Raw genomic sequence first — 16,187 nt, forward strand, 5'->3', positions numbered from 1 at the left:
AACAATACATGTTTGCACATACAATGTATATTAACAAATAGATGTTATAAGAAGTAAGAAAATTGCAAACAAATAATATATAAAACAGTGGTTATCGTCTATATTAGTACGATTGTAAAATAGAGTTAGTGGAAAAAAAAGAAAAAAAAAAAATTAAAATTAAAATTAAATCCAACAATAAAATATACAATGACGATATTGACAAATTTTTAACGAATGGCTTATTTAAGAATACCCTTAGCCTTGAACAAATCCCTCATCAACCCCTTCAGATACCCTATTTCCCGTTGCAGATCATTTAGTTGATTCTTCAACTTCTCATTGTGCTCCGTGAGTTCGTGCTCCTCGCCTTGTATCTCTTTGATCTCCTGCTTCTTCTTCTGTCTGTAACGAGTAGCAGCGTTCTTATTCTGCTCCTTCTTTCGAACCTTCTTGTCCTCGAGAATCGGGCGAGAATAGGGTTTGGAGCGATGTGATTTTGGAGAGTTGTGAACTGATTGGTTCAAGCTTTTCCTTTCGGTTTCGAAACTCCAATCGGGATCGTCAGCGGAATCTTCGGTCGAGATACAACTACCACCGGAGCTGGTGCAAGGACTCGACGGTGATGGTATATCCTTGGTGTGCGAGCGAACGTACTCGTCCACTACAGCCAACTCGTTCGCAACATCCCCACCGAGCGGACTCAACGATATATCCTCGGCGTTCCATTCACGAGATGCATCACTCACGTACAGTGACTCTTCCGCTGGAACGATGTTGTATATTGAATGAGTGCCAGCGAACAGGGGTTGTGCAGGCACGGGCTGCAGAGTGACCAGCAGCTGCGTGTCTACATTGATCACATCATGAGGGGGTGATTGCGGAGGAGTAAGCGTGGAGCTGGTTGACGGAACGATCTGATGATGGCAAGCCTCGACATCTCCCAAAACTGTTTCGAACTCTTGCAAAAGGGTCTGCGTGTTATCGTGTTGCTGGTGCGGCTGCTTCACGATAGTCTCGTAGACGATCGACGAAGATTTATTCGGGCCGTTCTCGAGAATAGGCAGTTGTTCGAATATGGGTAGATCTACTTTTTCCTCCAGCCAAGCCGCGAAGGGTTCTGCAAAAGTAAAAGGGATTTGATTAAAAAGAGTAGTGAGCAATATATCGTAGTTTTCTTTGGCTTTCTATGACATTCCGCGGGAGAATTTGCGTAAACACCATTGCGCAATCTTTTTATAGGGTCACGATACGCATGTCTGATGGCGCCTTAGAGATGCGAGAAACGCGCTTCTCTTTTATTTCTAATTGACATCACATATCAGCTCGCGCGCTAAGGATGCGAATGACTTCTCGTGATGTATTCTTTCCTTTCTGAATGAATAATATCGGCGATTATATTTCCTGCTAATGCGCATTGTTACTTGATAATATAAGGCAATTCGCATGTCTGTAGAAATGAGTGGTAAATATGCAATATGTCGAGGAATGATCGATCTTCGCGATATTTCCTCTATAATATTAGATTGTTTACGTATAATATATTTTAGAAATTACGTTATCCATCTTCTTTCGTGTTTTCTCGATGGCATCAAGTCGGAACACAATCTACGGGTTTTCCCGCGCAAATTTTCTTGCTTATTTTAGAAAAAAAATATTGCATATTTGTCAAGAAAAAGATTAATTTAACTGCATCGTTCTTACGAAAGAAAACAAAATAGCTTATTATAACGTGATAAGTTTTATAAACACAGATTTAATTAAAAAACTTTAGACTTAAGATATCTGTCGATAGTTAACAGTTAGTACTACTGTTGGAATATGCAATAAGTAGGTGTGGCGCCTTGATATATACATGCATGAACAATAAATAGGTGTGGCGGATTGATACATACATATATATATATATATATATACACAGTTTCATGGACATTGCTGATTTAACTAGGAAAATAAGTTCTTCATTTGCAATCTCCTCAACTTATAATAAGATCAACTTTGTGATATTGTGGCGATTTGTTATTCCGAATGCAAAGCAATGCTCTTGAAAAAAAATTTTTTTTATATTCCTATTTTTTAATTATTAATGAGATCGCACGTGATAGTGTGCAAAACAGAGTCAGATAAGTATTTCAATGTATTCTATTTTTCTTTCTGAAACGTTGTCTTCACGGAGATGTATAATTACATATGCGTTTAACAAAACATACGTTTTTTAATGTTAATTTTCACATTCTCTAAGACAGCCGTGACCTATTTTCTTATGAAACTTTGATCAGCAGCTATTGGATGTTATCTTCCTTTAAATGCAGAGGGCAGAAGGTTAGATAAGAACATTTCTCTGTATTTGGAAATCATATGTTAAGCGCTAGATACAAAGACTTTTTAAGAAAACAGAGATTTATGCGAGAGAAAACATTGCAAGGTTGAAAATTGAGAGATTAACGATATATAATATATACATATATTTCGAATTCGTATGTATATGTGTTCATATACATACATACATACATACGAACTCGAAATATATATGTATGTAAATTTACGTATACACGGATTTATTTATAGTAGTTTCATGTTTTTCTTGTAATATATGTACTTGCATATCGCAAACGCAACAAGAGAATATTGTTCGTTCTTATAAGTTTTATACGCTCCCCCTTTTACTAAAGAAATAAATCGACTCTAAGTGCGATGACCTAAACACATGCAATAAATGCAATTATAAACTGCATTGATTTTACAGTATATCTCCACTTCTAATCTCTAATATATTTTGTGAAGAAAACATGTTTTGTATAATGAACGAACTAATAATGTATTAAGAGCACAAATAAAATCGATAGGCACAATACGCTATTAATTTTTAAATGATATCTGGAAGTTATTGTTGATCAGTCGTGAAAAAGAAGTATATTCCAGGGATGTGAGAATATTTTCTCAAGATATATTTCCTACATGAGCGAATACATGCTACTTTATTCGAACAGAATTTTAATGTATCATCATTTATTTTCATTTTAAACTCGTAAGCTATAAAGAGTCTAGAATTTCGTTTGATGAGCACTAACAGGAAAAGATACAGAATGTCTCGGCTGCTTTTAAATTGAAGACAAAGTCTTCAAAGAGAGCTTCAAGAAAATTTTCTCAATTTATCCAAAGAGAAAAAATTCTCTTAGAGTTTCAGATATAATAGAAATCCTGAATATAAAATTTGTTAAATATATGAGAAGAAACATTCCATCTGGTTGTACACGAAATAATTTATTGTTAAAAATGCATAAAGTGTGCAAAATGCAAAAATATAGAACTCTCGGAAAATAAGGAAGGAAGAATTTATTCAGAAATAAAAATGTAAATGTTATTTAAAATTGAGCTTCATAGAACGAAATTTTCTGCAAGAAAAAGTTGTTAAATGTTTAAAAAATTATATGCCTTTTTATCATTAAGTGGGAGCAATTCGTTATTATTTAATTTCTTAAAAAAAGCACGATATACTAAAATCATAAAAATTAACACATTATTTTAAATTACGTCCAGATGACACATTTCCGTCTCTCTTTTTCGCTCAGACTGCAAATTTCGCATTACGTATTTAATTTGGAATAACGCGCAAAATGTTGAGCGTAGAAGGGAGGAGAAGTGGGACGAAAAGCAGGAGCAAAAAGAAAACCTACCACTATAACATAAAGCGGCCATAATCGCGCGTAGCCCGGTTGTTTTCCTTGTTCAGGAAGAGGGAGATTGTTGGGTTCGGAGTAGTAGTATTAGTGTTTCTCTAGCGTAGCTTTGGGAAAGGTCGATGATGCCAGTATGATCGTTCCTTCGACGGCTCGTTGCAATTCGTGAGCGAAAAAATGAAGAAGACGTGTGCGCGATCCTCCCGCATGCAATGATGGACAGATTTGGTCGATAATCAACGTCTTTTGACGAGCTTCTGGGAGTTGATGATGATCTCTCGATTCCACGTGTAGCGATATGCGAACTGCATGCTATTATATAACATCAGTACACTCCACCATCGAGACGCTGGATCGTTTTCCCGGGTCAATTTTAGAGATGCCAGTCTCGTAGAGTTATCGGCACCGCGCTTCCGTTCTTGCTGGGGTGACGATGCCCATGAATCGTCTCGCGCTTCCTCGAGTCTAGCGCGAGCTGCCGCACAGATGTTTCGCGATAATCGGTCCCGCGCTTCCTCCGGACGACGATGATCAACACGATACGTGAGTTCGCGCGAAATCCTACTGCCCCTGTGTCGGCGGATCCCCGGGGGATGAACGACGAGCGAGGGGTAGCGAGGGATTTCTCGATCTCCAAGATCAGCGAGATACGCACTTTCCCTGATTAAAGCGATGACGTTTAATGAATTTCGAGAGGAACCACTTCTTCTCACCACGCTTTCCCTGAGAGAACGAGTGAGGGGTGATTGCTTCAGCTCTACTTGTCAGGAGACAGATGTACGAAACACTCTCCGGGGACTTTTCGAGAACTGATTAGAGATCCCAGGCGGAAATCTTGTTTTTCGTGTAAATCGACGACGGTGAGATTATTTAAATGCACGAGACCAGGTGAAGCACCCGCGATATGTCACACGCGAGGAACCTTGTATAGACGTGGTGGAGAATTAAATACCCGATACGAGCTGCTAAGTGAACAGCGATCGCGTACAAATCGTACTTGGTTGGCAAGTATACTGCCAGCGAAGTACGACTCCCGCTTATCTTTGGACTTTCCCCTCTGTCGCCCCTACTCCCTCCGTTCAATCTCGCCGCTGACAACGTCGTCAACCCCCCTATCAGTCCATATGTTGAAGCCATTTGCGTAGAGGTTAACCAGTTTGTCCCACTCTCTTTTGTAGAAAAAAAAAAGAGAGGAGTGCGACGAAGACGGAGGGAAAAAGAGAGAGAGAGAGACATGAGTATCGAGCGGTACCAGAAAGCAAGAAAGAATGACAGCGATAGGGGGATACGAAATCGAACGAAAATACCAGTTTTCACATTTTTTTGCGCAGCATGGAAAAATGTGAAAAGTAGGCAATTCTTAAATTAATATGCGTTTACGTGTGCTTTTGCTATGTGTCCTTTACCGTTGTAACTTGTTCTCGATGATATTATTTCGCCCGCACGGAGATTGCGAAGTATATATTTTCTCTCTCTCTCTCTCTCAACAGCATAAGGCAACTTTTTTATCCCTCCTCCTTCGGAATATCAAGATACTATATTGCTAATTTATGATCAGAGGCGGCTGTCCCTGTTAAGTCACATTTACAACAACGGCAATTAATATTCCAGTAAAAATATAGTAATTAAACATTTTTACCGATGAGTGCAAATTGTGGTACATAAATAAGATCATAAAAACATGTATGATTTAATTCTAAGCTTGGATAGCAGTTTCGTGTAGTACATATATATATATATATATATATATATATATATGTATACCTACTGAAATTATATTTGATACTATTAAAGATATTATATAAATATTTTGCATTATTACATTTTAAAATGTGCCTATAATTTATATTACATTATAGAATAAAAATCGTGTATTTTTTATTTCCCGTTAATTATTTCGATAAGCGACTTATTGGTTGTTAATAGATTATACTTTGGGAAAACAAGAAATATCTTTATCAATGTTTGTACGTATAAGAGTAAAAAAATAATTTTATAAAGAGTAAATTTGTATGTAAGTTTGGCTTCTTAATACTGTTCCAAAATATCGAATAATGTTTTAATGGAATATTTCTCGAAAACTATAATAAACTAGGATATATATTTTTTGTCACACAGGTGTTTCATTCTCTGTGTATCAAGTTTTATTGATAGCTTTGATTAATTTGAAGATTAAATTCGTACAAACATTGTTAATCATTAATTACAAAAATACTTGAAAATTAAAAAATTAAGTATCTGTTATTTTTTAACATTTTTTCTTTAAAGAAAAATTCCAAATTTATCACAACAAAGCACATTGTCATTAAAATTTAATACATCATAAAAATGCAAAACTTTATATAAAAACTTTAGTTATATCAACGATACATATGATCATATCAAAAAATTCTTAACTATAATCATGCATGTCATACAATATTCTAGATAATTCAAAATTAAAAGTCACATTTCTCTCTTATAATTCTCCTTCAAATCAATAGTAGATCTATATATTCTATTAATTTATAATTGATTGACAACTATATAAGTTATTAAAAAGATAGATAAAAAAGTTAATATTCTTAATAATAAAGTTTATATAATTATTTCTGTATATATAGAACAGAAGATATAAAATTACTGCTTTTACTCCTTTATATTCTGATTGGCGATTCTGACTTTTCTTGCTCTTAGATAAGAAGTTGAGAGATAAGATTCATACATGACTTCTTAAATTTCTATACTCTCGTTTATCTTAATTATATTCTATAATAACAAGGTATTTTTTCTTATACATGTACATTTGATAACACTGAAGACATTTTAACATTTGTACGTAATTATAGTCATTTAATCTTTGATTTGAAGGAATGTAAAATATAATATCATCAAATATTATTACTGAGATTATTGTAGCCAAATAATTATATTACTAAAAAAGAAAAATAGAAAATACATATAACAATTACCTTCTTTAATATATTCATCCAATTCTTCTAAAAGCTTCTTTGCTACTTGTGCACGGGAAGGATTATCATCATACATAACAGGCTCCACAGCATTTTTAGGAAATTCTCTAGACTTATCATCAAAAAGCCAATCTTCAATATCCAACGATGTGTCTCCCCCAATGGGAGACACCGGCTCGTCCTTCCACAACCTCATTTCCTGATCCTGACTGGATGACATTCTCAACGCAAATCCAACCGAGAGGTATTAACGAATGATAAAAAGAAATTTGTGTCGGCTTAGCGACGTAGCTCGTAATGAGCGCCATAATGGCTCTGAAAAAGAAAAATAATAATAAATTCTATGTATTAATAAAAATAACACCATTAGAAAGATTTAAAATTTTAGATATACAGCACGTTATTATAAATATATAAATAATGAACATACACATATATACAGTACCGGCCAAAATTATATCACCTTTTGATTTTTTCAGCATAACTTGTTTAGTGCACGGATCTCTATCAAATCATAACATGTTTTGAAGGTTGGTATAACATTGAATTATAATTCAATATATGTTATACCGTCCTTCAAAATATGTTATGATTCGTGTAGAGATCCGTACACTTTAAAACAAGTTATGCTGAAAAAATCAAAAGGTGATATAATTTTGGCCGGTACTGTATACTCGTATGTACACATATATTAATTTTAAAAAGAATGTTAATTTTTTGTTTGTAATATTCTTCCTACATTTTTATTGCTATTATTCATTTTTTTATAGAGTTGTACACAAATTCAATTTACATTAAAAAAATAATGAGCAGTGACTGTGTAGATGTGGAAATACCAAGTTTTGTTTCGAAACTCATATTCAATATTCCGCTTATCACGAAAGCTGATTTTTATTTACGCGCCGATTATATTGATGTTAAACAGTTATGTATAAACAATTCATGTCGCGTCATGACGCAATGCAAGGCTATCATCTGGAAACGTATCTCAGCGGATTCGAAACGAATAACGCATCTACGATGCGAATATTCGGATGGCATATTAATGTAACATACGATCCGGCGACGAGAAATCTTTTTCTATAAGAAAGCATGGTAATTCGTCGTCGCGATGATTCACGATACAATGATTCACAAGATGGCGACGATTTCTTTAGTAGCACACGCGAGAGATTCGACCACGGAGCGCAGGTTTTCTACGAAATTGCAGTCAGTATTTTACTTACTCCATGATTACTTAGGGGGTTGTCGGCACACTTGCGTGTGCAAGCTCTTCGTTACACTACGAACTCATCTTGCACGTATTTTGGAACGTTGAAAAAATCCAAATATCTTCCTTGCAAGCTTCATGGATAGAGAATGCTGGGCTGCGAGCTGCGAGCGTCCTCTTTCGTCCGAGTTCAAGCTGATGATGACGCAGAAGCGAGACGCGAGACGTAAGCTGATCGACCAATCGCAGTCGAGAGTTTTCATTACGTAAGAAGAACGTTGGCGTGCGATTGGTCCATCTGGCTCTCTTGACGTCGGTCTTCGATCGAACGGGTCACATGACCTTTTCCTCCTCTTCTCGGAATGCCTTTCACTTGCTCGCCAATGTATACCCATCCTTGTTTAACTTTCGGCGAACATAAAATGATCTCGCAGCGCATCGATCAACTGTTGCATAATGAATTTTTAGGGTTTCGAAAATTAGTCGCAATAATTATAATTATTATAATCCCTTACAATTAAAATTTGTATTTCACATGACTCACCTTATTAAATTCTCAATTAATTAATTATTACCCTTAGCGTAATGTATCATCTGATCGGCTACTATTGGCAAGAAACTTTTGCAATTCTTTTATACGATAACCAATTAGGATATTCAATAAATTCGTCGAATTTATAGATATACCGGGTGTCCCATTTTAAAGGACCCACTCAAATATCTCAGAAACACTGCGTTAAATAAAAAAATGTTTCCTACAAAAGTTGTAGGATTTCGAGGGGGACATAACATAGTAATATTCATATGACCTTGGGCGGCGTCTCCAAGGTCAAGTGAAGGTGAGAATAAATTTTTTAAATGGAAACCCATATTTTTTATTATAACATCTTTTTCTACTAATTAATTTGAACAACTTTTATCTGAAGCATTTTTTTATTTTCTTCAAAATTCATTCTCACCTTCACTTAAGGTTAACCTTCACTAACCTTGGAGACGCCGCCCAAATGAATATTACTATGTTATGTCCCCCTCGAAACCCTACAACTTTTGTAGGAAACATTTTTCGATTTAACGCAGTGTTTCTGACAATGAGATATTTGAGTGGGTCCTTTAAAATGGGACACCTGGTATATAAGATATATAGATGGAGCTAACGATATAGACAAGAAAAGAGTGGCAACAGTCAAGCCCCTTGCACAATGCTAAGCGATAGCGATAGGAATAGCGATAGCGATAGAATAATATCTAACCTCTGTTCCTATTGGTAAATATTTTTTATTCCACCAATAAGAACAGAGAATAGATATTTTTCTATCGTTATCGCTATTCCTATCGCTATCGCTTAGCATTGTGCAAGGGGCTTTACTCTCGATTGATACTCTGGATCGATACTCTGGATCGATACTCTCGCTCGAGACTTTCGATCGAGATTTCTATTTCTCGCTCTTGTTCAAATATGGCGATACTCGTGTAACATCGGTTTGATCTGTAAGAATAAAGTTTTTATTTTCGATATTAAAGCATCTCTCGATTCACTCGGCCCAACCGCGTTTCTCTCGGGAGTGTCTAGTGAAATAGAATATAAGTAATTAAAATCGCTACGAGGGATTTAAGGATAGATGCAAGCGAGGTTATTCGCTTGAAGTGCGATCGAAGATGCAAGTTTGATTCTTCTCAGGTACTGTAAATCCTCCTTCTTTCATCACAGAATAGGCTCCGTATATGTTTATGCATCGAATTATATTTTGTATATAATTAAAGTATATTTTGTATATATTTATGCATCGAACGTATCGATATAATTATACTAGACAATAAATCAGAACAATTATTATAACACAGACACACACAGCCACACACACACACACACACACACACACACACACACATCATCGATCAAAAGAAATTCATTTCTTTCATTAAAATTAAACAGGCATGAAATAAACAATTTTGTAAAAGCTAAATATTTTATTAATTGTGAAATAGAAAAGATTAAACTATTTTCATCAAACTATAACAAAAGATACAAACAATATAAAACAATTATTTTTGCAATTTTATCATTTTTCGTTAATCACTATGGCATGTCAAACAATTATTTTGTATTCTTGATTTACAATTTATAAGTGCAATACAAACATGCATTATTAAATAGTAATTTTATCAGCAAAATTGACAAATAACTGTAATTTTATGCTTTAAATGTTGATGACAGTATTAAATGTGACTTGATAAATGTCCCAAAAATGTCAAGATATGATTGTTTTTTCTCTGATCGTGTAACAAATATATTTTAGCATCTCAATGAAAAGTTTTGTTATAATCTTTTGCGAAACTTTTAATTTTTTACGTGCTTACCTTTAAGAAAAAGGTATATAATTGTCTAATAGTCTGCTCTTTATTGACTCTATTGATTTCATCTTGGCACTAAGTTTGCATCAATATGTAATTTTTAGCAATTTTCTTAAATGATTCTTTACGAGATATGCTTGACTGTGAATCAATTCAGATTAGATAGATTGGATAGTTTGAAAATCTGCTAATAAAGCAATATTATAATAAACTAATCATTAAAATACCGTTTATGAATAGTGATATTTATTTTCGTATATTTCTCAATCGAGCAGACTTTTATATAATTATTTTACGTCTCAATATTCTATAAAAAACAAATTATGATTTTGTTGAATATATAATTAATCGCAAGAACATTATATTTATATCTTAATTATATTTTTATATATATTTTATAATTATATTTCTTTATTTTTTTCTTTTTAATATTAAAAATAGTTTTATTATTAAAAATGAGTATATTAATTAATTTGTTACTTTTATTCTATATTAGTTCACAAAATCATATAAAAAAAATGCAAAAATGTGTAATAATATTATAAGAATTTTTTTTGTCCTTTTTGTTGCAAATATTCTTGCCTTAAGTTTTCGTTGATCATTTGTCCAACTTTCGTTCTAAACCATACAGGCGGTATTAAAGTAAAGAATTTTTGAATACTATGTGCCCAGTATCCAGTACTGCTATCCATTTTACCAAGAATGGCAATGGCGTTTCTTGCATAAGTTGTGGCATCAGGCACAAATACACTTGAAATCTGCAATTTTTAATAAAACGTATGCACATTAAAATTTCAATAATTGCATAAGAGTAGAGTAAACAACTTTTTAAGGAAAAGCAAACGCAATAGAAGAAACGAATTAGAATAAGGAGTGTGAAATAAAAATATAAAATTATATCGGGAACTCTGACTATTTAAAGACAAGTGTTTTTTATACAAAAATTTTAAACAAACTAATTATATATATATATATATATATATATATATATATTTTACACTGAAAGAATTTGCTCTTAGAATTTATCCTGAAAATCATGATAATCGTGGGACAACATGATATAGAAAGAATTTTATGAGAATTTGTCTGATTAATATTTATCACAATAAAAATAATAATATCTATATTAAAATAAAATATAAAACATGTTTGATTAATTTTGCATAGTAAACTGCATAGTAAAATTAATCAAATACATTATATTTTATTGTAATAGATATTATTATTTTTATTGTGATAAATATTAATCAGAGAAATTCTCATAAAATTCTTTCCATATCATATTGTCCCACGATTACCAAGATTTTCCGGATAAATTCTAAGAGAAAATTCTCTGTGTAATATTATTGTTACAATGATTCAACCTACCTGAAGCCTATGGCTAAACGCGTTCATTTTAGTACTGACGAAAAGAGGCGACAGATGATGAATGGTGATGCCATATCTAGAGTATTCCGCTCTGAGTGCATCAGAAAAATTCTTTACGTATGCTTTTGTTGCGGCATATACCGTCATTAACGGCAATGGTTGAAACTCAGATCCAGAAGAGACGTTGACAATCGCGCCTCGTCCACGTTCCTGCATCTGTCCGATAACTAGCCGCGTCATTAACGTAGTCGCACCCACATTTACATTGATAATATCCCACAGTTCCATCTCAGGCACCTCTCCAACATACATGGGATATTCATATTGCTTACCCACATTATTGACTTAAATAAAAAAGAATAATTGAGAGAGATATTATTTTCAATTATATTTTATTATATTATTATTTATATTGCATCAAACGAAGTGTCATTCAAGCATCGTTTGTAGAAATATTATTATAATCATTCTTTTTTTATTTTGTCCATATTCTATGAGAGAATGATCTCTTTCTCTTTCCTTCTTTTTCTCTCTATCTCTTAGTAATAGTTAAGTTGGAAAAGAAAGTAAAATTCGCGCATCCTTAATAGCCCTGGATACACGTGTTAACACGAGCTATTTCTAATTTAAATAAGCTCATTTGCATTTACACGAATGCATCTGATTCATGACAAAAGTTTATTTTTCATAGAATATATATATATATATATTTCACTTATTAATGAATAGTCAATAAGATTTTAATATTATGTTCTCTTTATATATATATATATATATATATATATATATATATATAAAGAGAACATAATATTAAAATCTTATTGACTATTCATTAATAAGTGAAATTAGCGCGATTATATGTGATCATTCTTAAAATAAAAAAAATATTTCCATTTCTTAAGTAACGATTGTAGTATTGAGTAATAATGATTCTAAGTAATCACACATCTCATTCCTTGTTAAGGCCGGAATACGATCATTAAATAATTATAACCAAAATAAATTTAATTATACCTAGTATGCCGATGGATATATCTTGTAACTGAGGACGAATCTTGAGAAAAGCATTTTCACCCTCAGTAAAATCCGCCTTTATAACTTTAATCTCAATTTTCGGATTTATTAGTAGTATCTCTTGTTTCGTCAATTTAAGTTTTTCTAAATTTCTGCTAATTAAAATCAAATTCATGTTTCTTATTGCTAACTCTTTAGCATAAGCTTTGCCAATACCATCAGTTGAGCCAGTGACAACTAAAATATTTATGCTTATCACAATTTATTTTTATAATGCTCAATTAATAAAAATTTCTGTATAATTATATATAATTATAATAATCAATTTGTGTTTTTAGAAAATTATCTTTGCTTTCGCTTTTTCTTTCAAAAACTATGCATAACAAGTTGTATAAAAAATGATAAATTAAAAAATTAAAGTTAAAGGTATCGATGTGATTTAAACTTTAAAAATATAAAACTCTTTTACAAGATATCTATAAGAAATAATTTATTGTACTTACCAGCCCATTCACCAAATTTTGTTCTCAAATCGACTGGTTTTCTATCATATATTTGCATAATAATTTCCCATAGAGTGTGCAGAACCTTCATAACTGGTTCGAGTAAAATCCACAAAGCAATTAAGCTGACTAGTAACCAAAACGCTATTGACAAGAACATCTTCTCTTGTTATTTCGTACTCGTACTATACACCGTATAATTATCTATTATAAGAATGCTAAAACAAAATCACATAGAAAATAGCTTTTTTATCTTTCTACTGTAACATAAAATTTAAAATTATATTTTTCAAGCTTAAAATAGGTGATTTAAAATATTAATAATAGCTAGCGATATATACAAGGCGTGTTTTTAAGTAAGGTCCGATTGGATATTAAAAGATAAATCCTCAGATAAAAACGTTGATTACATAGAAAAATAAAGTATATGTATAATAATATGTAATATATTCAAGTGTTGTACAAGTAATAAAAGTTTTTCTTTTACATTGTTTTTTCTTTTTAATGTCCGATCAGATATTACTTAAAAAACACACCTCGCATTATAATAATATCAAGACGGTCTTGCATTTGTCAATAAAATGCTCACTGATTTATTCACATCTCATTGTTAATAATCTCGATTGCTGATCCCAATTGCACAGAGTAATAATGCAATTTATATATATATATATATATATATATATATATATTGCATTATATATATATATAAATTGCATTATATATATACAATAAAATCATGTATGCAATGTGTTTTATGCAACAGCATGCATTCGTATTTTGAATTTATTATTTAATAATGCTTGTAGGCAATCGGTTTGTGTGCAAAAAAAATTGGACTATTGAAATATGTTGATAATACAATGTAAGAAACACAATATTATTAACAATCTTTTTTTCGAAACTAACAATTTTTCTCATTTATATTTTTGAATATATTGTTATCACTTAATGTTAGATTTGCGGTGCAAAGAAGAACGCATTTAATTAAATTTTAATTTTAAAATTTGTGACAATTATTTACGATTAATAATTTCAAATTTCGGACTTTTTGCGAAGTCACCATTTGAAAAGATACTGTATCTGCAAAAATCTTAGAGATTTCAGCAAGAGAGAGTTACCTAACTACATCAAATAGTTCGGTAACGTTGCGAAAGTACTCGGCCGTTCCCTTTACCGGCACTTTTTAACAACACCTTTATTTTTTGTCTTTGCTGCTGCCTTTCTTCCCTCATGCCCTATTTACTGCACCTACGTACGTTATCGATGCCGATCGTTTATGTCTTTGCGCGTACCGAGTGTTTGAAGAACGAAGACCGAAGCGAGACTAAAAGCCATTTCGCTTGGGTGATTGTAGAGACGGTTAAGAGTCGAGAAGTCACGACGCTTTCTCCGCTGAGAATTTCGTGCCGCTATATATACATACAATCATTTGCCTTCGCGATCCAAAGTGTACGAAAAATAATTTCAACCTTTGAATATTTGAATTTTATATACATACCATAAGTGATTTATCAAGAAAGGCTGAGATTAGTATTTTTTCCATCAATGAAATTCCATGAAAATGATGATCTGAAGCTGAAGAATCTTTTTAGATGCGTTTTGCAGACTGCGATATAGCAGGAGTTATCTTTCATTAATGATTCAACAATCGCTTGTGGTTGTCAGCTCGCATGTCGATGCGTTGTTAGCCAATGATAAAGCTCGTTGATATATTTTGCTTTTCAAAGACTCGACTTTTATGAATATAGTTGACCGCAATTGCGATCTATAATAATTTGCCCAGTGGCAAATGAGTTTGCTATGAATGAGTTTGTTACGAACTATTATTTTCCCATTAGAGCGTATATGAGTTGCAAAACTCACTTATCTGGAGATAATGAGATTTACAAAAATTTGACGAAATCTATCTCTCAATACTCAATGTATTTAAATATTTTTAATGATAGATTCTGTGGTCAATTTGGAATTTATTTATTCTTAAGATAATAGAAATATCGAAAGATATATCGATCATTATTTATTGCAAAATTTTCAATTTTCACTTTCTATATATCCGATTAAACCTTATACTAAAATTCTATTAAATTTTTGAAATTAACTAGAAAATAGAGTTTCTGAAGTTTATTTAAGAAGTCCATTATTTACAATTGTGAATAACTAGAAAGTTAATTCCCTGATATTTTCACTAAGGAAAAATCAATTTTGAATTGATTAAAAAATTATTAGAACTTCTCATAGTTCTCAGATACTGTGTGTATGTAGAATATAGCTTCTATTATCTCCTATTATAAATAAAATAACTTATCTCTATTATAAATAAAATAGAGATAAATTAGTGGCTATGTGTTATCAATTTTAAAATATAAAATTATATGGTACAGATATTTTCGTGTAAATTACGTAACACAAATTACATCACATTGAGTGTGATTGTATAGCAGAGAAGCATTTTCAAGAAAGATCCTCGTGTATGACATAAAAGTGAAAGCAGGGCACAGTAAACCGCAAAGAGATGGAAATGTCAGAGATAATCTGTCAAAGCGCAAGGTCCAAGTACGCAAAAATTAAGACGATGTAAAACATGATTTATCTGTTTAAAAATATTTTAAAGAGACCAAAGTGCCCAATTATTCCATTTCATTTAACTAAATTATTCGATCGCTTTAAGAAAAAAATATTTCATGGCTCGTTAACATTAAAATTGATAATACATTCTCCACGAGGTTTGTCATGAGGTCAGATGTTCAGACGAGCTGATCAATTATGCATTGTATGATTTTACATTATGGGACCTTTGGTTTCTTTGAGTACACATACGAACGATCGAAGTCCGTGGATATATGAAGCCGGGTTAGAGGAAGACTAACTGATCCGGGACAATCGAAAAGAGAACGAGGACGGAAGAGTAGAGGCGCGCGCAGCTTCTTTCACTTCCACACACCGGCATCATCCTCGTTTCATTCCTGAGGGCTTATACCAAGCGACCTAAGACGATCACTGACTGTTACTCAGATCGGCTGCTTGACCACTCCGTGTTCTTTTCACAGTGCACATATCCGCTGATGCGTTTCGCATCGTCGAGCGCGAGCTCACTTCGCCGCTGTCGTTCTTTCCGCTCGAAGTTTCG

At 32.7% G+C, this 16,187-nt stretch overlaps 2 protein-coding genes across 8 annotated transcripts; both read right to left on the bottom strand.

The window, feature by feature from the left end:
* Window positions 1-4: 4 nt before the first annotated feature.
* Crc (bZIP transcription factor crc) lies at window positions 5-7,990 on the bottom strand. Of its 2 annotated transcripts, XM_083047708.1 has the most exons (3): window positions 7,837-7,990; window positions 6,611-6,925; window positions 5-1,099 (listed from the first exon to the last, which is right to left on the bottom strand). In XM_083047708.1, exons 2-3 carry the CDS (start codon window positions 6,828-6,830, stop codon window positions 222-224), a joined length of 1,098 nt encoding a protein of 365 aa, XP_082903834.1. In that variant the 5' UTR covers window positions 6,831-6,925; window positions 7,837-7,990; the 3' UTR covers window positions 5-221. The 2 variants fall into 2 exon arrangements, with proteins under 2 accessions (XP_082903834.1, XP_082903836.1); XM_083047710.1 differs by lacking the exons at window positions 6,611-6,925; window positions 7,837-7,990 and adding an exon at window positions 3,657-4,665.
* Window positions 7,991-9,919: 1,929 nt separating this feature from the next.
* On the bottom strand, window positions 9,920-16,015 carry LOC145941793 (inactive hydroxysteroid dehydrogenase-like protein 1). 6 transcript variants are annotated; one of them, XM_083048088.1, is made up of 6 exons: window positions 14,559-15,006; window positions 14,179-14,469; window positions 13,058-13,275; window positions 12,555-12,791; window positions 11,541-11,884; window positions 9,920-10,930 (listed from the first exon to the last, which is right to left on the bottom strand). In XM_083048088.1, the coding sequence occupies exons 3-6, from the start codon at window positions 13,215-13,217 to the stop codon at window positions 10,712-10,714; spliced, it is 960 nt and encodes a 319-aa protein (XP_082904214.1). In that variant the 5' UTR covers window positions 13,218-13,275; window positions 14,179-14,469; window positions 14,559-15,006; the 3' UTR covers window positions 9,920-10,711. The 6 variants fall into 6 exon arrangements, with proteins under 6 accessions (XP_082904214.1, XP_082904218.1, XP_082904219.1 ...); XM_083048092.1 differs by lacking the exons at window positions 14,179-14,469; window positions 14,559-15,006 and adding an exon at window positions 15,878-16,015; XM_083048093.1 differs by lacking the exon at window positions 14,179-14,469.
* Window positions 16,016-16,187: the final 172 nt, after the last annotated feature.

This window comes from Prenolepis imparis, unplaced genomic scaffold (assembly GCF_030444845.1).
Source record: "Prenolepis imparis isolate NDT839.2.m4 unplaced genomic scaffold, iyPreImpa1.0 SCAF_10, whole genome shotgun sequence".
NCBI lineage: Eukaryota > Metazoa > Arthropoda > Insecta > Hymenoptera > Formicidae > Prenolepis > Prenolepis imparis.